This window comes from Cariama cristata, unplaced genomic scaffold (assembly GCF_000690535.1).
Source record: "Cariama cristata isolate BGI_N322 unplaced genomic scaffold, ASM69053v1 scaffold7335, whole genome shotgun sequence".
Taxonomy (NCBI): domain Eukaryota; kingdom Metazoa; phylum Chordata; class Aves; order Cariamiformes; family Cariamidae; genus Cariama; species Cariama cristata.
Genome location: NW_009618090.1, coordinates 112,451 through 139,208, shown reverse-complemented (window position 1 = coordinate 139,208; position 26,758 = coordinate 112,451). Strand labels below are relative to the sequence as shown.

The following is a 26,758-nucleotide window of genomic DNA, read 5'->3' as shown; positions in this document are numbered from 1 at the left end:
ACTACGTTTTCATACCTACAAGAAGCTGCTGTCATTTTATTTCATCATTCAAAAGCTGTGTAATATAAAGCATCATGGAATCATAAAATAATTCAGGTTGCAAGAGGCCTTAGAGGATTATAGAGTGCGATTAAAAGTTGAACCTTTCTAGTTTAAAAATTATAACATGCTAAAATATGACACAAAATGGGGCATTTTGGTTAGCAATGTTGAAGAATAATGATGTGTTCTTTGAAATTTGTAATTTCTGTGTTTCTCTGTTTACTAGGTATGCCTTCAAGTATCTTTGGATTTTCCTTGTGAGGTAGATAAACAGGTAAGTGATGTATTGTAAAAGTTCTCTTGACTCTTAAACATCTTAATCTCTCACTGCTGATGTCTGTTGGTGGAAATTGTATCCAAATGGGCCTGGTCTGAATTCTCGTGTAATTGATACAGAAGACTTTAATTGATTTAAATGGGAGTTGAATTACTGAAGAGATCCCATGTAGAAATTTCCTAGGACACGTCTATGGTGTTGCATACAAAAGTTGTAAATACGTCAAGTTCCATCCTGTCCTGGCCATCAGGGCTTGCATCTGGAGATCCCAGGACAGAATTTGTACTGTAAAGACAGATGATTCAAAGATGAACTAATAAAAAGTTAGCTGCAATGTACGGGCAATGTTCCAGAAGTTTCATGCTTCTTCATAGATAAAGACCTTCAGGGAAATCTACTTACTACTTACTAAACAACTGATCACTATGAATTAATCATACGAAATAGATGTTAATTAGTTTTTCTATTAATAAATAGTAAGTGAAATGTCTGTGGATGCTTCTTAATGTAGATAAAGAGCATCAGGAATTACAAAACTCGATTACAAAAAGATTACAGCTCTGAATTTAATAGAACATTACGTACCCGTGTAATAAGAAAATGTTTGCAATTTTTTAACAGATAACTCCATCAGGCTATTCAGAGAGTTTCTGCAGAGACAGACATTATAGGAGTCCAAATAAGCCTCAGTTTGAACATGATACAACTGGCAAACACTTCAGCAGAAGCAGAATGAGTGAACATGAAACAGAGGAGAACTTGCTCACATCTCTTTTAAGAGAAAATAGAACATCTGTACTGGAATCTACGTAAGTATGAGGAATATGCACTGCTTTTGACAGTATTTCTGTTTGAGAAGAGAATAAAGTAATTTTGCTAAAGTGAATTTAGATAATGGCACTAATTTACCTGAGAGATTGGCAAGGCGCCTTCAGAGCCATTTTAGTCTATCATGCAATTAAGTAATTAGGAAACATACTATCAGTAGAAATTCTTGTGAAAAACCCATTACGAGAAAAAAACTCTCCAAAGTTACTGATATATGGAGTTTTACTGTAGGGACTGATTGTTTTCAGGATTGGGTCTAGCAGTGTTAAAGGGCTCAGATGATAATAGGTGGTACATTTTTTTTTAAAAAATAAAATATTTGAGAGCACAGGCCAGTGCAAGGTGGTGTGGTGGAGGGGATGACACTGTGCTGCTGTAAAAATTGTATTTGTAAGGAACAGAGGATGGAGGAATTGGAGTTACAATGACTGTTTTACAGGGTTAATTTTGAATGGACATTACTGTACGTTTTGGGGCCTTTGCCATTTCATCTGAACTGCTTGGACAGAAGTTTGCTCCGTGTCAGCAGTTTAGGGAGTCTGGGCCCATGTCCTGCAGTTCACTAATTGGTTATTCCAGTGCAACCACTTGTAGGACTGTGCTGAGATGAACCATGTTTTAAGTACTTAGGTCACTTTTCATGCAGGAGAAAATACTTGTGTAACTAAATCTGCGTAAGCCCTAGTGTAACCAGTGTTTTTCAAGTGTGTGTGTGTGTGTGTGTTACATTATGGTTTGATCAATTCCCAGCTGAAATGCTCATTTCCATAGGAACTGGACAATACCAGGCAAGAAAAGGGTGTCTAGAAAAACCACACCCTGACTAGTTTTGTTTCTCCCAATGTCGTGCTTACACCACTTAATCTCCTGGTTGAAAACTGAATTAGAACTTTGGTGGAGATCATTCTCTCTTTCCTTTCCTAGTTCTCTCGACACTGTGATGACTATATACAGTATTACGTGACTTTTTTCAGTGCCTGTCAGTGCTGTTTCTTCAGCTAGCCATAGTGGTTTCTGAAAAGTAATGGGAATGACCTTCCATATACATTGTGCTCAACAATGCTGGTAGCAGAATATTCTGTGGAGTTACACAAGTCAAAACCCATTTTCTCTCTTCAACATGCACTGCGCTTGACTTTACTCAAGCAATTCTATGTTTTTACATTACTATTTAAAACTCTTCAACAGGCAGAAATGGTCTTAGTTGTCAAAGCACTAGTTAGTGGTAAATGAGGAGATACTACTCTCTTAGAAGATGAATAGATAACATTGTTTTATTTGTTAACTTTACTTAAAAGTCTGCTAATGAGTGGTTCCAGCACCATCATCTTTACCACTCTAGTGTGTAATCTTTTCTATGTTCAAGTATAAACGACAAGATTGACTGGTGATGAGCCTGTACTTTGCATAACTGAATTCTCACTAATGGCATTAGATGCCAGAGAAAGACATAAAAAGCCTTGTTAGCTTCTACAATTTCAAATGCAGTTGTTTTAAATGCTGGTTTATATGTTTAGTAGCACAAACAGCTCTCTGTTGGATGCATGAAATCATCTGTAAAATTTGAGGGCTTGCTTATGCTTTAAATTTCTCTTATTTGGCTTCAGTTTCACTTAAAACATTGCTTTCCAGACTGCTGTCCATGGACCACTAGTTATCTGTGGGACAGTTTGGTGGTCTGTAGTGAGCTGTTTTTGCAGGCTTTGGCTGCTTTCTCAGTTTCCATCTTCTATCTTTCCATCTTCCGTTAGAAATACATGAAGGCTTAGATTTTCAGAAAAACTCAACATCTAGAGTCTCCTGTGGTTTTGGTAGAATTTTATTTTGAAGGTAGTTAAATGAGAGAGTAAACTCTTTTGAAAATCCATTCCTATTTCTTATATTGCTATGTTATGTAAGCAATTGATTTAGTTACCAGAGGTTTAGTATCTGGTCATGAATGGGGAAAGGGGCAGTAGAGCATATATGGTCATAAATAGGAGAAAAGCATTGATGGGATAATTTATGATATCACTCATGTAAAAGGGTTTCAAAAACTGCGTTTGTTAGTAATTCATTAATGAGTAAAACGGAATCTCCTGGGAACTTCAAATATGTCAAGACATTGCAAAAGTGTTTCTTGGAAGGTATTCTTGTTTACTTAAATAAAATTCAGAATTGCTGCCTTTTCTTTCCTCCTTCCCGAGTATAGCAGGCAAGAACAAATGAAAATTGTAAATGAACTGTTAGATCATCTGAACACAACTGAGGAAGAATGTTCAAGTGAAGATATAGAGAAAAAGGATGAAAAAGATCTTAGGCAAATGATTATTCAACTAAGAGCTGAACTCAAACATTTCAAGCAGGTCAATAAATTCTTAAAGCAGCAAGTGGAATTGAAATCAACTTTTGATGGGAAAGAGAAGCTTTATCCAGATGCAATGCCACAGATTAATAAGGATATTGAGTTGTTGAAAGTGGAATTGAAAGATGCAGCTACACAAACAATGACTTTAGAGAGTAATGTCATGAGATTCAAACATGAAGGCAAGAAAGGAGCCTCAGAAGAAAAGCCAAAATATTCAAGATTAAATGCAGAAGGAGAACATCAGCAAGAAAATGTGTTTAAGAAGGGTGAACAGCATGAAAGACTTTTTTTTACAAGGAGAACAAATGAAGTAAGTTTATTTAAGATTCTCTTCTTGGTACTTGGGGAATAGATGTATAAAGGAGAAAACTATGTTTCATTTCTAATATTAAATCTTGCTTTTGTGTAATTTTTAAAATTAGAAAAAGAGATGTAAGGCAAATATATTTTAGATAATTGTTCTTAATGTTCAGAGCTTTTCATCGCATACTTCAGTGTGCTTTAGAACATTAATTAATTGAATTTCAATCCTCACTGGGACCAGATACTAGTAAATATTATAGCTTTTGGAAAAAGAGATAGTTTATAGCATAATGGCCTGATTCTGTACTACCTTCTATCTCTGCATAGATGTTCATAAAGTGCAGAACCAGAGCATTCTGAACTGATAGCTTATTAAGTCTAAATGGCAAATGAGGTCTACAAAATTGAAGATTTGCGTGATGTCTGAGAGCATGTTGGTGAAGAGTTAATGGTAGATTTCAACGAACTCGATTCTTAATTCTATGCTTTTATTAACATCTTATCGTTGTGTCTTGCTTTTAGAGAAGCATGACCAGTAGCACTCTATAAAACTGTGGGGGCAGTTCTTCGTATTTGTTTGGAACCTCAGTGCACAGAATCTGTTTTGTGAGTACAGACGTAATTTGCTTGTGCCGGATAAGTTTTCAAGCCTTTTGTATGCGAGCAGTCTGTGATCTCAAACAAAGACCTGGGAAAACAGTGTCTACTAAAGAGTTTATGTGTATTGTTTCAGTAGCAGTTATAGAGGCGAAGTTGAAAACTCTTCGAAGATCTTAGCTCTTGCAGAGCAGCCAAAGGAGAGTATTGCTTTTGATTTTGTGCACTGCTAATAGAGAATGTAGCACCTTCTGCAAAGAATGGTTTCCATGACTTTAGTGATCAAGAGATTTCTGTGAGCTAGCAGTTGGGAACAATTCATTTTTATTCTGGCTTGTTCTTGTTGGACTCATTTTTCTGAAGGAGGAGCTTGTAAACCAAGAGATGTTGGTAAGACTTTGTTCTGTACAGTCATAAGCATCTTAAGAAAAAGATTTTGGCATGCATGGTTGGTCCCTGGCAAATATACTAGAAAATTCCTGCCAGTCATAGCAATAAGTTACAATAACCCTGAAAAACCAACCCCCAAGTTACTCACAAAAGCTATGTCTTGTTTCACTAAACAATTTACATGTGATCAAAATCTATCAAGAGTATCTTCAGGTACATTCTTAGTCTTTAAAGCTTTCCTTATTGACAGTAAATTTTCTGCCTTCAAAAGAAATTATGTTTGGGGAGGAAAGAGGGTAATAATGGAAATGTTCTTTAGCTATTGTTAATGTTCTTACTGTCTTAGGCATTTACTCAGTTGTGTTTGGCAGCTTGGCTGCTGTGATGGCTGTTCCTGCGTCTTTGGGATGCCTTGGCTAGTGTGAGACAGAAAGGAGTGGATGTGCTTTCTCATCTGTTTGTGTGGGAGCTATCCAGGAACACATGAAAAGATGAGGGCAGGTGGAAGTCAGGAAGAGTAAAGATGGGTAGTAGAGGAGGAAGGGTTTTGAGATCCTCTCTGGCCTATTAACGAAGATCTGCTTGTGATGGCTTGCTTAAGAGCGCTAATGATGTCTTTGAGTTGCTGGTCTTATCTCTCAGGAATGAAGGACAATCTCTCTGAAGGCAAGTAGAGGTTTGTTGGCCCTCCACAGAGAATACCTAGAGTTCTTTCTGCAATTCTCTTTTTTTTCAATTTCCTGTTTTCACTGAGTTTTGGTATACTGTTTTGATTCATCATTTTCCAAGTTCCTCTCTAGTTTAATCAGTTGCAACCTGAATGCAATCCCTGAGTCAGTTGCTTTAAAAGCTTTCTTGTTTGAACTAATGCAGTGTATCTTTTGCTTCTGTATGGCTTGTATAAATTTCATGTAGCCAGCTGAGCTGGACTTTGGGTAATCTGGGTGACATATATGCCTCTACAACAGCCTCAGACAGCTGGAAATTGTTTGACTTTATTAGTGCAGTTTAGTAAAACTAGCAGGAAGTTCAGCCTGCCTGGATTTATTTTTCAGCCTCCAAATGATATTGTATTCATGTATGTACAAAAGGAATTGAGTATGTCATTAGGAAAATGGAACTTGCTTTTTATTATTTTAAATTGTGTAAGGACTATAATTGCTAAGAAATGAATGTGGAAAGGTATTTCAGAATACATTGGGTGGTAAAAGAAATTACAGGACTTATGACACTGGTGAAGCAAATGAACAGCAAAAAATAATCTATCTGAACATGCCATTATTGACTTTTATTATTATTACACACAATTCCATAACTCTCATCAACATATAGCATGTTTTTATCTTTTTGGAGATAGCACTATGTTATGCTCTGTGTTTTAAAGGAGGGCACATTTATTTTATGCAGAGTATTCAAAAGGTGAGAGGCTAAAATGTAGTGACTCAAGAAATTTAACTTCTCCCTCCAACTGCAATGATGGAATGTCTGTTACAGTAGGAAACAGGAATCCTGCAGAAGTAATTTATAGAGTGTATGGGTGAAGAAGCTATTCTTATTCATAAAGAATTTCTCTGTGGCAGAATAAACGTCCTCTGTAGAAACAAAGCTTTGTTGATTTGCTCAAAGGTATGAAAGAGGACTGGCACAAAGTAAGGCCTGTTGGATGGAGACAAAAGGAAGAAAGGAAAATATAGTCAGGAATTTGTGAAAAATTAGGAGGATCCCCAATTTAAACAAAAGAAAGGATTTAAGGGAAACAATTACTAGACTGTCAGACATTTATGATATAAATCAGGAGAGTGGGAAGTAGCAATTAGAGAGGGCGGTTTGGGTGAGAAACTCTTTTCCTAGGGCATAGACAACTTCAGAGTTAAGTAATATGCCTACTGATTAAAAGCCTTTGCTAGGCAATGGTGAATTTGCTGTCTTGCTTCATGAACTGGAAGTGGATGCATAAACAGCACTTAGAGAAAACTGAACCAGTGGGATAGTTTTTTTTCTCTCTGTTTTCAATGTTGAAGGGCATTAAGATCTTATTTTTAAAGCTATTTAATGTGACAGCTGGCTGATCTTACTGGAATTTTTTTTTTTTTCCTGGAATGTTTGTTTATACTTCCTTTACTTGACTGTTGCATATGAGCTACCAATGCCACACTTTATTCAATGCCTTTTTCAGACTGATTCTGCTTGCCTGCCCAAGAAGTCTCGTCTGCCCATTCTCTTAAAATCATCCAGAACATTAGGAAGCGTGCCTTTGAACTCCTGTATGCAGAACTCAGATTCACAACTACAGCATCATACCAGGGTACCTTATGACGGTCCTAAAGCATGTGAAGTACGAAACAAACAATTTCAGCCACAAACAAACGGAGAATTACTATTGAATGAGGCTGTAACTGAAAAGCTTCAAGGAGAGGCTGCACAGAAAAGCACATCAGGGAGAGGTAAATAAAGAGCAGACATATGACTTGTAATACTGCTTGAAATAGCAGCTTCTTTTCTTGTAGTAGAAAGTAAAACCAGATCATTTTTACATATGTACAGTGCTGCTTAATCTTATGATTTTCTTGGGTAGGCAAATATGTCTAGATCTTGAAAAACACCTTTTTTTTTTTTCTTTTCTCTTTGCCACTAGAATGTGAAACAACTTTATATGGAATAGAAAGTGCTGTCTATACATGGCATAAAGTATATAATAAATGACAGTTTCACAGGGTTGCCCACACATGCACACATATATGTCAACATTTAGGTAAATGAAAAATTTCCTTTGTAGGATGCCAAGTCTAATGAAAACTGTCTGTAATGGAGACAGGAGAGTATAAAAATACTGTATTTGTTTATACTGCATAAATAAGTTTTTCTAATATTCCACTGATCAGTCAAGTCATCCATGCCTGTTTCCAGTGGGGCTGGGTTAATTTAAACTCAGTTGTGGACAAACTATCTGGATCGGCAAGGTATGACAAATTGTAAAGCAGAGAACAATGGGTATTATGTAAAGATTTGGAGTGGTAAAAAAAAATAAAAATGCGCTTAGCAGTTAGATTAAAAACTGAGTAGAGATGTAAAGGGTAGGTGAGGGAGAGAGGAGGTGTAAATATAAGAAATAAGATTCAATTAATTAGCAAGTAAGCCACTGTCAAATGCAGAAGTTGCAGAGACTTTGTTGTTAATGATAATGTTGTTGTGGTAAGGGACAGATATGGCACAACTTTATGGTAAATCTTTAAGCTGATAGGACTATAGCATTTATTTTGGTAGGTGCAAAATCCGTGGAGAATTCTGAGAAGGGTAGTGCTTTTGAATTGGATCCTGAAATGAATCAGAACCTGTTAGGACCGCGGTCCTGTGATTTCCTCTCCACACTGATTTCTTTACCCTGGATAACAGTTGTACTGCACACTTAGTAATTCTGAGACTTGATGCGATGGGAGATTGCAGAAAAATTAGTTTGTGATAAATGATCATATTGGAGAAACTTTTTAGCCTTTTCTCTAAGCTTAACATAAAACATTTAAAAATGCACTAAAAATTATCTGTTATATTACAAAAGGGGACTTGCAAATGTTTATCTTCATTTGTTGGTATTTGCCTTTGCAAATGGTATTTGGTACCTTTGCAATTCACATTCTTAGTAGTTATCCTTATAATTAGTTCAAGTATTTAAAAAATAAGTGCAAACACTGTTTTGTGTGACCAGTAACGTTGGTATTACGTTTTCAATAGTTGTTCTTCCTTGGATGATTTTCCTGTTTCAAATTGTCAGAGAACCAGGTTTGGTTTGGATTATTGGGTGGGGTTTTATTTTAGTAGGTTTTGTTTTTTTTTGGGAGGGGGGGAGGGGGCTGGGTGTTTGTTGTTTTTTAACTATCCCCACTGAATTTTTTTTCAGTCTCTTACTGAATCCTGTTTTACCTTCCCCCACTATTTTCCAGTTGACTCATTGCTCAAACTGGATAATAGTGAGGTCCAGGTGGAATTGCAAGGTGTTGATCTGGGTACAGGTGGCAAGAATGAATACACGATGGACAAAAATCAGCAAAACTTTCAAGGTAGAGCATTTATATAGTATAATATAAAAAAAAAAATAATTTAAAACTCTAGTTTCTTCTGAATTGTGCAAAATTGTAAATTACTGCAGGTAATTGTCTCCCTTGTCATTATTTGTGGGTTTTAAATCTCGTTTTCTTAGTATGGATTAATTGCTCTGAGAATCCAAGTTGGTCTTTTAAGGTTTGTGCTTTCAGAGGGCCACAGGGATTTATGAATCTGGTTTCCAGTAAAAATATTGAGTTGTATGGCTAACTCTGATCTCTGCTGCTAATGTCCTCACTTCTGAAGTCTTCTCTGAATGAAATGTTAGTTACTTATTGCTTCTGCATCTAGTTATGAACTATTGGAATGAAGCAATTGAATGATAGAATTTTACTCATCTGAATTATTTGAAGGCATTCGACTAGGTTGAAACCTAATGGAATCGTTTAATGAAAATGTAAATAGGCTTAAATAGGCTCAATACTGTGTATTACGTGTTTCTACATCATCTATTAATCTTTTTCAGGAGGACTTAATAACATGGGTGACATGTTGTGTATAGAGTACAGAGGATATTGCCAATTTTGTAATCCTTTGTCACATCATTATTTTTATTTGTATAAGTAGTTTCTTTGAACGCGGTCAGTTGGTTTGCAGGATCGTACTCTATGTGTGCCCTTTGTGTGTATGGACACATACATGCAAAGAGAGCTCATCAGTTCTCCTTTAATTAAAGGGCAGTGTTTCATTAAATACTATAACCAGTATTCTAATCAGAACTATTTCTTCTCTAATACCTGTTTTCATTCCCTCTTTTTGTTATCTGGAATGTTTGCATGAAATCAGGATTGCGGAGTTTAAGAGTTCATCTAGTATCTGTTTTTTTTCCATTTCCATCTGCAACCTTCTTTGACATCTGTGTTACTGCAGCAACCAACTAGTAGAGAAGGAGGAGAAGCTAATGAAGTTCAGTGTTGTGTTCCCATATTCAATGTGTCTTCTTGAATTCATACATGGGCATTTTCTTGGAAGCATTTCTGTCCTGTGATTCTGTGACCTTTCAAACGACATACCTAATGGTGTGCAGCAATCTGTGTACTGCAGAGAACATCTTCTAGCCTTAATTTCAAATATGTTGATATCCCAGCATCACAGCTTCATTTTTTTCCAGCTTTTAGGTTATATTTGGTTTTATTCTCTTGTGCCTTGGACTTAACTTGGGCCTTCATATACAGCTGCCCTCCCCCCTGGCATTTTGCACTGATTTAGAGCTTGAACCTGGGCATTCGAATTCTCCATGGAAACCAATTTGAGGGTATTAAGACCTCTGCAAGATCAATGAAAGATGCCCAAAAGGGAGGTTCTAATACATAGTGATCTTTTGCAGAACTAATAGAAGGAAAAAATTTAATTTACTGGTAACCAGAAAATAACCATTTTCCTAGATACTTACACATACAGCCCTCAATGTACACAGAACTATAAACATAGAATATATGTAGGAATATATAGCTTTTATTGGTCTGAATCTGGGGTGATTGCATTACTTATGAACGGTAAAGTCAACTAAGGGGTGTGATGCGCATGCTGAATGAGTGCCAGTAAAACCTTTAACACTGAACGTTTTTATGGATTTTGTTTAGAACATATTCTAAAAAGAAGTTATTAAAACCCCTTCTTCAAATTTTACTATTTTGTTGATAATCTTTTAAAAATTCCACCGACTTTATGCTCCAATTAGTTTTGTATAGATTTTTGAAGTGAGGAGAAAAAGAATATTTAATTAGAAGTTTTAGGAAGAATCATTTAAAGGCATAGAGTCTACTTTTAAATCTCAGTGCCTTATGTTTGAGGTTATCATCTTTGTGGCTGGAAAGGTCTGTGTGTCATCGCTGTCTGATTCAGGACTGCATATAGCAGAAATAATTTTCAGTCATTTGGGAAAAGAAAGCGAGTGTATTTTGAGTATTGTTTATCTGAAAGCTGATAAGGAGTTTGAAATATTTGATATGCAAGTTGAATTAATGGGCAAATCATAGAAAGAGGTCAAAAGTCCAAAACTAATATTGTATAGTTCGCAATTATTCTGCATTTTTATTCTGTTATTATAGAAGTAAATGAATTTGTTCTAGTGCTGTTAAGAACAGAATGTCAGATAAAGAAATATTAATATTCACACACGAACCTCCTGTTTTTCAGAAATGCAAAATCATCATAACATTACCAACATGAATATCCAGCATTCATTAAAAGAGATAAATGAAGAGTTTTATTCCATGGAACATGAGGACATTGACTCAGCCACTGCATATTCAGTTTCCAAGTGCCTGCAATCTCTCAAATTAAGTGTAACAAGTACAGATGCACTTGATGACTGTGAAGCCATAGATAATATAGAAGAATTGAAACAAAGAATTAAGAGTATGAAGTCTGAGCTTGAAAAGTACAAAATGTTCGTGTTTCATTTACAGACCTCTGACCAGCTCTTATCGAGTGGTATTTCCAATATAGTTTTGAGTGACACAGCCTTGCCTGTGGAAGGACATGTTACACAAGTGCAAGATACAGCTATGCAAGAAATCAAAACATTTTCTAGTGTCCATCAGCTGATGGATTATGAAATCCACACTGAAAATAGGAATTCAGAGTCTTTGAAAGCAACTGATACATGGACAGCACAAAACCTTAAGGAACTACTGTCAGCAAATGAGGCAGAACTTGAAAAAGAGCAAATTGCAAATATGCATCTTGATGAAGTGTGTCATCTTCAGAACAAACTGAGAGAAACATCACCATCCAAGTGAGTAAAGCTATTACTGTTTCAGGTTCCTTTTTGTAAACAGCAAGACCAAATAACACAGGAAGGTAGTATGAAGATGATTTTATTCACATAGGAGCATGTTGTTATAGTACAAGCTAAATTCACTAACGTTAACATAAAACAACTGAAACGTTTAGTTAAAAGATGCCTTGAAGTACAAACCAGTATTTCTCTTACAACTGACCTGCTCCTGATAAGCTCATATCATCCTCTGTAATGATTCTGTGCCAGACACCTGTGTCTCTCCTTACACCTCAGATCCACAGCTCTCTTTGCTCCTCTGTTGAGCAAAGTCAGATCTCCTCAGGTTACTCCATGAGACAGACTGACCTCTGTAATCAAAGTATTACAATTTTGCATCACCCAGGTTTTTTTTCAGGTGATAAGTGTAAGAAAATGGAAACTCCCATTTAAGATAGAAATGTTTCTGTGGGCAGTTGGCTGGCAGATTCATGCTAGCCCTTCTGTTTGTGCGACCAGACTTCACATGTAAAATAAGAAGTTTATGCTCTAGTTAATTAATTTTGCAGTTAAGTGCTGTAAAGCCTTCCTTTGAAGGATGTAAAAGGAGATATATATAGAAATTAATGAATGAAATTTTATAGCATAAGCTTATAAGCTGGAAAATCATTTATGGGAGGCTGGAAAGTATCTGTCTTGTTTTTTGTGTGATAAGACTGGGACAGCATTTTGGCTAGCATATATACAAATCACAGACATAGAATGGGGTCCCCTAAGATCAAACTTTTTTTTAAGCTGGTGTCCTGTCCCCCCCCCCTCGCCCTTTTCCCCTCCCCCAATATTGTTATTGTCCCGAGGGCCTACAGAATGGCAGGAAGTATAAAAAAGAAAAGTATTTGGCCTTTTGGCTTTCTTCAGAGTGCTTGAGTAGAAATACTTGGAGACACTGAGCAACAACCAACATGGACTATTGTATATCTCTTAGTTTTACTATCATAAAATACAATCGTGCTACATAGTACATATAAATTTACATACCTTGAAAATGTACCTCATCCATTTTACAAAGGAAGATCTAACTGTAAATTAAGGAATGAGACAGTATGGATCACTGTAAATTTTTTATGGCCACCGTCTAGGACAACTGCATGAGTCACAAGTGACAGACCCAAAAATGAGTTATAGATCTCTTCCTATACAAATGACAATAAAAATTCTATAACAACCCACACCATCATAGATTTTGTTTATGCCCCATATTTTGTTTGATTCCCTGCATCTTTTCAGATCCTCTCCCTTTTTCTCTCCACTAATGTATGATTCTGTAGAAAGAAGTCTATCTGTGATGCAGGCAGTGGCAGTATAAAGGGAATGTCCGTATTTGCAAGTGCAGAATAAATTCATTTGATCTGAGTTGAAATTTATATCCTGGCTTGTGGACTACAAGAGTTTGGACACCACAGTGGTGGTCACGGTCATGTCTCTGGTAATGAACGTGCAGAGACATGCAGAATTTTCAGACTGGGTAAAACCATCAGCTCAGAAAGTCCAATGTTGTGCTTCTGGTGCGAAATACATAAAGTTTCAGAAGAAGGGGCAGCTCTAGGTGTTCTTCCATAGTGAATTAAAGAAAAAAAAACCCACAAACAAAAACCAACAACAAAAAAACCCACGAATCTGGAAAAATTGTGTATTCTTAAAAATTATTTTCATGCATTCACTCATATTTACTTCGATTTGGCACCTTTGCATGCCATCTAGGTTATTTCCAAGAAGACAAACAAGTCATCACCTTGGTTTCTGCCCATCTTATAAATGAAACAGTTAAGGATAATAACCCACAAGTTATGCCCATAAATACCAAACTCAACAGTTAGAGACAATACATTTCTCATTGTGGCTGTAAAAGCATTTTAAAAGAAAATTGAGTCACATAAAATTATAGCTTAGGAATGTAAGTTTAATTCACTTTTTATTTATATTTAAATGTTATAATGTCAGAAAGTTACTTTAAAGATAATGTCATTTTCTCAGATATGATTCATTAGTTCATTCACAAGCTCAAGAACTCTCCTTGCAATACCAACAAATTAAAGAGATCCACAGTGGTTGTCTCGCTTACCATCAACATCTGACGAGCCTTATTAAAGCTTTCGAGGAACTGCTTCAAGCCAGTGATGTAGATTATTATGTTGCTGAAGGCTTCCGTGAACAACTGAATCAAAGTGTACTATTGTTTGAGAAGCTAGAAAGGAAATTCCTGTATGGTAAGTAGCAGTATTTTGTGCTTATTGTCTGAGATATATTAATTTTCTTGAAATTTGAAGTTTGGGGTTTTGTTTTCTTTTTAGTGAAAAGGAAGGGTAAATTCAGTGCAGAGATCTCGGTTGTGCTTTTAGCATGAAAGAAGAAATTCCCAAATAGTAGTCCATCTAGGCAATTTTTTGTGGCCAGTACCTTTAAAGAAACTGCAAGGAATCCTGCATTGGACAGTTGGAAGATAATACCATGCTGATTTGCACATTATTGATATTCCTATAAAAATAACACAAGTTAAACTGTAGGCAGGTCTAAAATCATCTGTCACTGGATGCACCAAGAAAGCAAGCCATAAACTTTATGGAGAAACCCACCCAAATAGTGTTCATAGAAAATTAAAATAAGGGGGCAAAAAGGGAAAATCTATTTGAATAGTTCCTTTCAGAATTTTTGGTAGCTCATGAATTTAAGAGATTGTGGTATTGCAAATCAGCGTGTATTTGAGGGTTTCTGTAGGGCATTGGTAGTACAACAGCCTCCTGAGCAGGGGACCTAGAGAAGTATTGTCCTGGTGTTAGAGAAAGCCGAGTGGTGAATGGAGTGTATACCCAGGGAAGGACATTGTAATGTATACCAGTAAGCAAAGCCCTTTTAATTATCAATGAGAGCTGGCATATTGTCTGAAAAACGGTAGCTTACGCATCTGAAAATGCTCTTGTCCTTTGACTGTTTATCCCAGTTTCCCCACCTATTGTTTGGCAAAGCATTATGTTGGAAAGGCAAAGCCTTAAACATCTAAGAAGTGGGACCATATCAGGAGATGTTCTTCCTAACATTTCTAATTACTTTCCTAAGAGACCTGCATCTTGCTGCCAAATAGTCTAGCTGGTTAAGAAAAGCATGCTATCTTTCATAATAGAGAGCTAAAATGCAACCGTGTTTTGTAAAATGAGCATCAAAATCAACATTTGTCACATGAAGGAAGAGTATATCATGCATATTGCCTTCAGTCTGTAGTTTGAAGAAAGTTAGCAGCAAAGCGATGGAAAAGGGATGGTAACATGAGTGAAATTCAGCAAGAGATACCTTTTCCTGTCATCGCAAGCGTTGCTCTTTCTGACCCAAATGACTAGCAATACTTCCACAGATGTCAGCAGCAGAGCTGACACCTTCAGTGAAACACATGAGGTGACCAGAAATAGGGACCCTGACCCCCACGTCTTCCTGAAATTAGCTCTAGAAGACCACTTTGTTCAGAAACATTCAGGGCCCAGCCGTACAATGATCTGTATTCTGGCTTTCATTAAAGATAGTGGCAGCATGTTGCAGTTTCGATTGCTCGTATAAAGAAGTTGTGTGTGAGAAAAAGGTATTATGGCTAGTGTGTTGTAGCAGTGTAATAAAAGACTGAGTGTATTCAATGATTTCAGTGGCTACAGAGATTCCTTGCATTACAAATGAGAAGACTGTGTAGTGAATAAACATTAAATGCCTTTAAACCAACAGATGGTATCCTATATACTATGAAAAGTCACTGACAGCCGAGACAATTCAATATATCTAACACAATGGTGTTGCATTGAATCACACATTAAAATAAAATGATGTTTGTAGGGTTATAAAGAACATCCAGCGTACTAAGAATTGACTGTAAGGAAGAAGCATAAACAACCGTCTGTCTCTGCATTTCCATCCTGACCTTCAGTTCATTCCCCTGAAATTTCAGCTGTGCAACTCTTGCCTGCCACTTTTGCTTATTTGCACAAAAATTTTAAAATATGGGGAGCCAAGGTGACACCACGAAACTCTTGTTTCCTTATTCAAATTAGTGTCTGAGTCCAGGTCTCTTGCACTGCCCTGGGCTTGTGCTCGCACACTCTACCACTGAGAATATTGCAGGCAAAAACCTGTGTGTGTCCCTTTATTAAGGATAACTGATTAGCCTGACTCTGGGTGGACAAAATCCAAGTGCGATGGAATTGTTTTTATATTATTTTTATTGAAGTAAAGGCATGTACCCCTAATCCTTTTGCCATATAGCACAGTATTTTACATCTGTATGCTAACTAAAACACCAAGGCTGTAAAATCTGGCACCTGCGGTACCTAGTAATTTTTTTTGGACTCTAGAGAAAGCTATTGCTTTGTTGCTGGGCTATAAATAGTTTTGTCCGTGTACAGCATTTGACACTAATACACAATGTGTTGAGTAACTGTTGACTTCTCTCATTTCTCATTAATTTACCATTCTATATTTAAATAATTTAAGGTGGAGGGGAGAAAAGTATAATTCTCATTATCTGTTTTTAATCAGATATTTCTTCTTTGCAGGAGAATCAATAGGTACAGAAGTTACTATACTTTATAAATTAGCTCAAAGGTAAGAGTGCAATTGAATGTGTATCAAACACACAGTTGTTTGATAAGTTGATAAGGATGCCCCATGTTTTGTAGCACAACTTCCACCGTTTTGCTTTTTGGGAGGGCTTTGCTTATGTTACCTGTTTCATTAATACCCATTTTGTTAATAAAATATCCATAGGAAACAAACTAAGGCTTTTTTCCCCCACTTCTCATCAAACAGTTGAGATACTGAGAGGAAGCATCATGTTACCAGGATTGTTCCTTTTATGAACAAACAAAACATGTGCCATAATACACTATTGTGTATGTTCAGATATTATCCTAATTGCAGCTGCTAGGAGGGACAGTCAGCTACCTTTCTGTTTCTGTGACCTTGGGGGCTGGCTCAGGATCACTGAAGTACAGTGCTGTTGAAGTTCATTCTCAAAACACCCTTATGCTGAAGGTGAAGAGAGGAGGTGGTGTTATGCTGCATATGTTGGTTTTATGCCAGCCTGGGATTCTTCTGTGCTACAGAAATCCTCAGCTGCCTGTTCAAGGCAGCTTGAGGACCCCTAACACAAAAGTGACTACGTAGCACTGGGACGTGAACGCTAGGCTGTAGGTTGATTGATTATTGCTGCTGACCTCAGTGAGGTCTGCATTTCAGTCTTGATATGCACCTCTGATGTGTAGTGGTTTGTCATGTTCTGTCACATAAATTCGCTTGCTTTACCTATGTCCTGTAAATTTAACACCATGCTCTGTTCGTGCTTCCAAAGTAATAAAATAATTTTTATATTTTAAAATGTTTTGTTTGGCACAAAAGGGATAATGAGAACACCACCACAATGTACCAGCAACTGAAGGATGAGTCACCTGTACCATCTGCTCTTCATAGCTTATCTGACTTTGATTTGTCAGAAAAGTCGTCTCTTGGATCACCTGAGCACAGGCATGACCTAGAAGGACAGCATGGCACACTGACGCTTCTGCCAAACAAGTTTCCTCCAGGTAGTTTTTTTCCCCACTGAAGATTTGCTGGATATTGGGAAAATGTGATAAATAAGACACAAGGGAACTAATTAAGAAATAATGAAGAATGTTTGTCTGCTTCAGCTTTCCAATATCTTGCATAATCATTGCAATTTCAGTAATAAGGCATACAGAGATGACAACAATTTGAACTACCTCCTGTTTGAAACAAAATTAACTATGATATTTTGTGTCTTTGTTGTTTTAGACTATCATCTTTTACAGTACTCCAGACGGTCTTTAAATAGACAAGTTATAAGGGAAAAATAGACAATTGTCAAGAGATTATTACGTTGAAAAAGAGAGATTTTCTAATTTTATAAAAGCCAGTGTTGTGTTTCCTTGAGAATTCTAAGTGCTGCATAATTAATAAGTGGTGTCATGTTTGACCTGGATAGTTTCACTAAGCACAAGTGATGCTTGCAGTAGTTTGTTATAGGCAGCGATGAAAATTTAATGACTGAGATAGCACGTACTGTTCAGGAGAAAAATATTGCAGAGTAAACCAGGAGCGTATGACATGGATAAACTGACAGGTAAGATAGTGACAGAACAGATAAGTTCCTGAGTAAAGATGAAACTTACAGCCAATGGAAGAAAAATTGTAGAATGGCAAAGCAAGAAGGAAAAGGTACAGTAATGAAACTTGATAGAACAGATTTATTTATTATGGTATGCATTGTGTAAGTCGCAGTCAAATTTATATCTGAGTTACTCTGGTAAGCTTGCTATTGTTAAAAGGAAAAATGTACACTGTTGGTGCGTTGAGCCTGAATATGAAGCTGCATTGCAGATCTTTGGATTCATTTCCCCATACAGGGCATGTTTTAACTAGATAAAGTTGTTATCTACTACAGTTTTGTAGGAAGAAGAAATGTAAAGAGCCTTAAAACTGGGCCATTGTTTAAGTTAAAATGTAGAGCAGGAGTTTTCACTAAATGCATGTTTTGGGTGCTATATGGAAAAAGACTGTTGTGGAGTCAGATATTTGATCTGTACCATTTTGAACAGCTCTGTATCATTTTTTAGTATTAACACACATTAAATTTGACAAGAGTACGTAGTGTAAAGGAATACAGTAATTCACTCTACGAAGTGGACTCTTGGTTTATTTAGAACTACTAATGGACCATCTGCAAGAAATTAGAATCCTGAGACAACGTTTAGAATACTCCATAAAAACTAATGAGAGACTGAGGAAGCAGCTTGAGAGGCAAGTAACAGACAAGGAAGTAGATCAAGGTAAGAATTTATTTCATGACAAATTAAATCCACCCGTCCTGCTTAAAGCCTGAGGAATCAAATGCTGCTGGAAATGTTTTGTGTACTTTTTTTAATAAACTCCACCCCTTTACAGTTAAAAAATGTTGTGCCTTTCTCTGAGTACTGTTGCATCTTGAGCTCCATCCACAGACGTAGCTTTTCCACGCTGCCTGTAGGGTGGCATAAGTACAGATCTAATGTGCTTCTTCCTTGAGTCCATTGCTTGAAGCGTATCCAGTACCGATGCACAAATGTTTATGGGATACAGGTACACCGCACAGCCTCAAACCTACCATTGTACATACTACTAAGAGAACAGGACTACCAGGTAGTTTTATGACATTTAATGAATTGAACGACTCTTCTAGTTCTGTTATCAACAAACAGCCTGCCTTTTGGGTTTTTTTAATTTTTTTTTGTGTACCTTTGGGATATCATTATGGTTGTAATGGTCTTGGATTTTAGGATGCCATCATCTTTAATTCTCCACCATGTCCAGCCAGGGACAGTTGCAGGAGAGGAAGTTCGGTTTATCAGCATAATTTCGGTGGGGCCTAGGCCCAATATGAATATAGGAGAAGGTGCTTTGCTCTAAATTACATTGCTGCTGTTGATCCAAAGTAAGAATATTGTGGAATTAGCTTTCCTACGCCTACTCTGTGTATACCTGGGCTGGTCTGGACTGTTGGAGATGCCTTCTCTGGTGTTTTCTGACTACTTTAAAGCCAGCTTGTGTTTACATACAGGGACAAAATATCTGTAAGACACAACCTAGACCACGGTGTTCAGTTTGTCATTTGAATTGATTGGTGTGATAAATGTATTCTACACAAAATGACATTGTGAGTTTTTAATAAGAAACACCTGACAGAAATCGATGGAAATTTTAACATAGAGTTGGTTTTCATTCCAAACTCTAATATAAAGCAGTGGATGAAAAATACTAAAAATAGGTATGCAAATTCAGAGTCTCTGCTCTCTGTTGCTAGTGTTCAACATCTTTGAAAGCCAAGCTCTGTGGTGCGTTTAAAGCTTCTCACCAGAAGGTAGCCAGGCTTTCACTAAGGATGCTTTTGTAGCACCTGTTCAAGTACACCATACCAGGCATATTTTCCTACACTTTACTCCATTCTTGCTCTCCTTCCCACATTTCCCCTCATAGGACAATTGATTAATATGCAACATTACTCAGACTGGAAGCAGGCAATAAATACATACATGCTTTCCTTTTACTCAGTTTCACTAATATTGACATTAGATTCATTATGTTTTACATCATCCCCAGGATCCATTTCTGTTGTTGTTTAAATGGAGACTACCTGCAAATGGCAGTTTGCTTTCAGGAATAATTTACAGTGATGGAAAGGTGTATAAAAAGCATCCATTTCATTCATGAAGTATTTACACTGCTGGAAAGGCATACTGTTCTCGTGAAATAACCACACTGAAACACTTCCAAGTCTTTTACAGCTTCATAAAGATTCTGGCAAGGGCATCCATTAATGCAGTGAAAGTATATTTTCTTTACAAACTGTCTTATGCCTTCCATCTGTCTTCTTGTTGCCTTAGTGCATCTACCAATGTGTGGAGGAGAAATTTGGAAAAGAAAGGAGAAAAGCAACTACCTGTTAGAACAGCTCCTTTTTGTTTCTGTGTTCTTTCAGTGTTTCTTGTTTCTCTCCGTTTTGAAGGTCTCTTTCATGTTATCAGATATGCATATTCTCTTTTCTGGTAATGTTGCTACTTTTTTTCCTAATAGATGGGCTTTTTTGAATTTCAGTGTAAAAAGAAGTTCCTAAGTGAAGTGGAAGCAGATTTTAGCTTTGGGATATAATAATTCAAAACAATTTTTTTACTTTTAACTGAATATTCTTATTTTGTTTTCCTTTAAAAAAACAAAACCAAGTTGTAACATACTTAATTGTTGATGACAGCCTGTTAAATTCATGTGATACTGAGTTGTTTCTTCAGCCAAAGTTAATGCATAGAATTATTCTTGTCTGATAAATATTGTATGGATGTATATACACACATCTGCCCACTATTTTTGCCATGCTATTTTTAATATTTAGGTTCTCTAAGTATTTGAACGCCTCTGGGCTTCTAGTATTCTATAAATGACTCAAGTGCTGGTAATGACTACATCGTTACCGTAGAGCTGAGGTTTGCAGTGCAAGTAGAACTAAAATAATTGCTTCAATCATTTCGAATGTTAGGCTTCAAAATAAAATCAAAGGTTTAATTTGGAGTTTCCTAGGTTTCAAATGTTATTAACAGCAGTTAAGATTAAAAGGGGTTTTTGTTAGCTTTTTTTAACCCATAAGTAACTAATGTATCTACTCAGACTTATCTTCAGCTTTACTATGCCTTTATTTCGCTTTACCTGGGAATGAGTGTTTCCTTCCCCTTTGCTGTGATTTTCAATAGCGCCTGTCTTTCAGTCAGTGTTTCCTTTGAAACCTTCAAGGTATACTTCCTTAGCAGTCACTTTTTCAGCACAAAACAGAATGAAAACTCAAGTGTATTGCAATTGTAGGCCCTGATGCTCCGCTTTACTCTGGTTAGATGGACCTTTGCATCTATGGAGAGTGTAATTGATGTCAGCAGGACTCTGCACAGAAGTAGTAGTCTCAGTAGTGGGTCAAATTGCAGGATTGTGGCCTTATTACTACTGGGTCTACATTATCCCTTATTATGTAGGATAACTAATAGTTATATTCTAAAGCCTTTCAGTTGAACTGTGATAGCATAACTTTTCAAATAGGATAAGACTGAGTGATGGGCAATAAATTAAATTAGAATCAAGATGAGACCATCAAGCCTTGCCACTTCAAGGTGAATTGCTTTGTTAAAATCTGAAAGGAAAAAGCCTTTTGAGTTCACATAGCTACCTCAACTCTTTAACATATAGATAGTAAAATGCCATTAGTGCCAGGTTTCTAGAGCCTTTGAGTCTTTCAGTAATGACAAGAGGTGCATATCATGGCATACTACATCCCAGTTAGGTAGTGGGTAAAAGCTTCAATTGGGATTACAATAAAATGAGATTACTCAGAGGAAGTGCAGCACATCAAATTGAATTGAACTGCTAGAGCTGAAAGGCATCCTCCTCATACATTCAGCTAATTTTTTTGCCAGCTGGTTATTTCTTTATTAACCAGATAGTTGACACTCATGTAGTTATCTTGAGCTTTAAAGCGTAGGAGATACTGGGATAACCAATCAACTGAAAAGTACTTTTAACAGTAACGTTAATTCTAGTGGATCCTGAAGTGTTTTACTGACTATAAGCAGGTTGTAAAGGGCAATAACAATTACTTGACTTGCATTTCAGAGGCAGACACCTTGAGAGTGGAATGTGGCACTTTTCAGACTGTACTATAACATTACACATCACTGTGGGATGAGTAGCATAAATACAGTACATTATGAGGATTACCTAGGCTGGAATTTGACTGACTGGATGCACAGTTTAACACTTACATTCATATGACTACTGCAATAAGATCCTCAGAGTAGGATTCGTCACCCTTAAGGTTCTAAAAGGTAGGCATCTAAATCTGTGCCGATTACCCAGAGCTTCTCATGGAGGCACTGGAGAGAAGTACATCTCTTTGGAGGACAGGGCATCTCATCCGCAGAGAGGTGTGTAGAGGATACATTGGATGGGTCACGCTCTGGAGGTGGCTGTTTCTCCCTATGACTATGGATGGTTGATCAACACTGGCTCAGTTATCTAAATTTTAGATGCACAAATTTAAGAGGGATGAATCTTCATCCCTGTGATCATAAATGGGTTCTCAGTTTGTAATCAGAGGCAAAGACAGTGACTCCAGCTTATGCTTTAGACAGGTGTGGTAACAAATCTATTACCAGACTATTTATGTTACTTTCTGTATTAGCCACTGTGGATTAGTTAGTAGAATCTAGTGGTCCTCTGCCATGTTATTTTTAAATACAACAGAGTATGAACAGAGCAAGACTGAAATATATGGTAAACATTCCTACAGTTTGCATTATTTTCAAAGAATAGCAATGTCACAAAATAGCCCTGCATTTTTTCCTGGTGGAATATTAGCTGATAGGTAAAGACTGCCAGGGATAATTTTGCAATTTTGGTAATGGTTGCCCAGCAATGAGAATTACTTATGAAGCAGGGCTTTGGATTACTTGGCATTAACCTGAACTGCCTTTTAGTCTGTAGGGATAACCTTCAAAATACATAGGGGAGAAATATCTTTCATAACATGTTTTTCTGCAATTTTTTAAATTGTTCTTGTCTGGAAAGTTTAATCTTTAATGACCTAGAGATGACTCATAAATCATCTTTTATGTATATATTTATAGGTTCTGCAAACATTTTTATCCATGGCTCAGAGCAGCATAATTCCCTGACTTCTGAAATACATTTCCTGAGGAAGCAAAATCAAGTTCTGAATGCAATGCTAGCAAAAGGATCCAGAGGTAAAAATGTAGAACTTTGCTTTACAGGAGTAGGCTGCAACTCATTCCAGATCAGAAAACAATAAAATATTAACAGAGTCCATTCATTAAACTGACTTAACCATTCTTCCTACCCCTGAAATTCCATGCTCAACCATAAGCGTTCAAACTGGGGTTAACAATGATAAAGGAGTAGCAGTAATGCTCCTTCCTTCTGTTTATTTGTAGCATTTGCGTTTGATACTCAATTCCATTTCTCCATTCTTCTTTTTGCATTCCTTTATTTTTATACATTCTTTTTCCTCTGCCCTGTGCCTTTTATTACCATTTTCTTGCTCCTTTTCCCCCATGCTTCCATTCTGAAGCCCTCTGGGGGGAAAAAAAAAAAAGCCACAGAATAGCATTATCACTGAAAATGAAACCATTCAGTACAGAAGAGTTGCAAAGGGAAACAAACTAATTACACTTAGATTCTGAAGTCTGCTACAGAGGCTTGACCGGACAGGCCAAGTCATCTTCTTTTTGGAAACACTAGAGAACAGAACTGAGGGGATCCATTTGGAAGTATTTGTAATCTCTGAGATTAATTTTAAACTTTCCTCATTTTCACACCTGCAAAGAGAGAATATTAAAGTCTTCCCTCTTCTTTTCTCCCAGGAAAACCAACAACTCACCAACTAGGTTCTTAAGAGCAGCTTAAGCCACAATTAGGTTGTAAGTCTCCATATTTTCAGGCTGTGTAAAAGCATTGGTATTTCTTCCAGCGTCATGTATTCTCTCATCTGTTTTGATGCATCTTAGTGCTTATCAGTTTGTTCAAGTTCTACTTTTTTAATTAATATATTCCTGCTTTTGTTTGTTTCCATGACTGACAATATGATCTGATAATATAAGGGTTTCTTTTTCATAAGAACCATGATGACTAGAACATTGTTGCCCTTGTGGTTTAGAATAATGTCAGTATCTCTAGAGCTTATGAACTTCTTTTCCTTTTATTCCTGGATGCACTAGAGAAGGAAAAGCATCTTAGATCGTCTTAGATACCTCCTGCATGTTTTGGTCTCTGATGCTTTCTGTCTATAGTCTTAGCTTAGCCCTTCAGTAGTGAAAGGCTGGTGATGCACATGTTTAACAGCATGTAGGGATTACCATTTTCATATGCTTTCAACAAGACTACTGAAGATGAGGGAATGATTTTCTAACTGTTGGGAGATGGAACAATTCCCCCCTGCTGTTTCTTTGCCAGGATTGCCTCCTCCTTTTCCAGTGCTAACTGTAGGGTCACAAAAAATGTGGGGTCCCCATAAGCCTCTCTGATTGCAGCTGTCTCAAAATGCTCTGTTGCCCCTATCAGCAATTCTTTGTCACAGGACCAGTTTGGGGAAATGGCTTGTGCCAAGGAAAGAAGGACTGATATCATACATTCGGCAGAATAGGGCTGGGAAGGAGAAGACAGAGGGATTTCTGTCAGACAAAGAGGAACATGGATGCAAGGTGCCCTAGAACAATCCCACTGAGTTCTCTTCTTCCTAAAGAAAAGTCAAATCCATTATTTTGTGAGGATTGGCAAAATTCATGTGCCTGCTTTGGGATCCTGCTGCCACTAGTTGTTGAATACTATCCTTCTGACCAAAGAAGGGGTCAACCCCAAGAGAGGTTGGGGGCATTTGGCATATAAGGCTGTACACAGGTTTTTACTGAGCGTTTGTAAGTCCTGGGGGTTAAATGGTGCACGTTACAGAAAATGCATCTAGCAAAAGTCATTGGAAAATTGAAATACTGAAATCCTAAAACTCAAGAGAGCAGCTGTTGTTTTCTGACAGTCTCTGAAAAAGTTGATTTTGTTAAAAAGCACAGCTTTAGTGGGTTGTGGGCATTGCAAATACCTTGTGTTTCTTCTTGTTTCAGATAAACAAAAGGAAAATGAGAAGTTAAGAGAATCTCTTTCTAAAAAGAATGCAATCATTGAGCATCTTCATGAGGATTATGAATGCATCAAGAAAGAAAATGAAAGGTTGCAAAAACAAATTGGCCAAAAGGAAGATGAAACCAGATATCTGACATGTCAAATTTACAGCAGTCGTAATGAATTAAACAGGTATTGATTCTGTCCACATTTAGACATTTATTTTGAGAAGAAAATTGTCAATGTGACAAGCATGTGTTTAGCCATAGCCATTAACACTAATGAGGTTCATAGATACATTCAAAAGGCAAGGGAAGAATTATGGAGGAAAAGGGAATGGATTTTAGATTTTGAAACAAAATGTAAGAATTTAATGTTTAACGTAGCCCTTTATTGGAACCTAACAGATTGCAAAGAGAAATTAATGTAAAGCAACGTCAGCTTTCTGAGAATGAGAAGTTACTGCAGTCACTCCGAACTGAAATCAAGGTTTATGAAAAGTTGGAAGAAGCAAGAAGGAAGAGGACAGGTAAAAATGCACAATTGTTTCTATACCCTTAGCCCTTGCAGCCCTTCCCTCTCTGAATATGGTCTTGCCAAAGGACGGTAGGGCTAGGTCACTGTTTCTTTGTTTCTGCTTGTGTCTGCTTATGCAAAGTAGAACTGACAACTTGATGATAAAAGGCTGCTTTTTACTTAGGAGTGTAACTGTGAGGTTGAGATGTGTGATATGTTCTGACTAGGCACACCCAAGTTTCCTTTATCTTTTTAGCTAAGCTAAAAACAAATATTGAAGATTCAGTGGCTCAGGCTGGGTAAGCTTCATGGGAGTCTTGGATATTTACTTGTTATCTAAATACATGCTGCTGCATCCTCACAGGTAGTGCTTACTTAGGTAGCTTGTGCTTTCTCTTGTCTGAATATGAGGGTAGTGTCTTCTCCCTAGGGCTGGGGAGAAGTGCTGGCACTGCTTTCTGAATGAGGCATTTAATAATTTCCTGTCCGCTTTTCTGTCGCTAAAGGTGAGGGGCAGGAATGAGACTTACATGAGTTCCTCCTACCCTTTTTAAGGAAGCCGTACCACCACATAGCTGTTGGTATCATTAGGTAAAAGAGTGGAATGCTGTTCATTGCTGCATACCCATTACAGAATCCAGCAAATTTCCTATTTGGAAGTTCTCGTAGAAGTTGATTTCCACATTTTCCCCCCCAGCCCCCCCGGCTACTTCAGGTAACATGCCCTGCCGTCACTGTATTTCATGCCTAGCTGTAGCAGAAGAGCCCTGTTGGCATAAGGCTTTAAGCCAGAGTTGGCTCAGGGATGGAACTAAGTCTCCTTGCAGAACTAGTAATGTAATTACAGAGTAGCAGCACCCTACTCATGTCCTCAAGCGGTTGAGCCCCTTCCCGCTGCCTGGAGAACAGTTTGATTTCAGCATGAAAGAATACATGGAATTGTTTGTGTAGTGACCTCCTTCTATGAAAAGACGAACACAGCCCTTGCTTTTTTCCAATTCAGATTTGTTCCTCTGGTTGCCAGGTAATCACTTATTTTCTTTTTTCTTCTGTGAATAAAATTAAACTCCCAATTCTACTCCATCCCTCCTCTGAACTCTTGAGATTACCCATTCGTTTTTCTTTCCCCAAACTGTGCATTAATGCACTTCAAATTTTGTAAATCCTCTCTATTCTCTTTTTATTACATTTTTTTGCTTTTGGCATGAAACTTATTAGATTTTATGGACAAAGTGAAAAATAATTTTTGGCTCTTTAAAACCTTTCAAGGGTGGAAGCAATGAAGACATGCTTTTTTGTCAAACCATTATCTTAATGCTGTTTGTAGTTAATTCTTAAGGATAACGCTGGCTATAATTTACTTGCTCAGCATTCTGATAATGGCTAATAT

The 26,758-nt window shown here is 37.1% G+C and overlaps 1 protein-coding gene across 1 annotated transcript in view; it reads left to right on the top strand.

The window, feature by feature from the left end:
* CDK5RAP2 (CDK5 regulatory subunit associated protein 2) overlaps window positions 1-26,758 on the top strand; it is an 80,860-nt gene that overhangs the window by 42,180 nt on the left and 11,922 nt on the right. Inside the window, exons 18-30 of the mRNA XM_009700726.1 lie at window positions 269-316; window positions 941-1,128; window positions 3,339-3,804; window positions 6,961-7,228; window positions 8,723-8,839; window positions 11,022-11,622; window positions 13,639-13,871; window positions 16,194-16,242; window positions 17,035-17,219; window positions 18,357-18,482; window positions 22,851-22,967; window positions 24,855-25,044; window positions 25,260-25,381. Of these exons, the coding sequence (XP_009699028.1) occupies window positions 269-316; window positions 941-1,128; window positions 3,339-3,804; window positions 6,961-7,228; window positions 8,723-8,839; window positions 11,022-11,622; window positions 13,639-13,871; window positions 16,194-16,242; window positions 17,035-17,219; window positions 18,357-18,482; window positions 22,851-22,967; window positions 24,855-25,044; window positions 25,260-25,381 (2,710 nt within the window). The remainder of the gene's footprint in view (window positions 1-268; window positions 317-940; window positions 1,129-3,338; window positions 3,805-6,960; window positions 7,229-8,722; window positions 8,840-11,021; window positions 11,623-13,638; window positions 13,872-16,193; window positions 16,243-17,034; window positions 17,220-18,356; window positions 18,483-22,850; window positions 22,968-24,854; window positions 25,045-25,259; window positions 25,382-26,758) is intronic.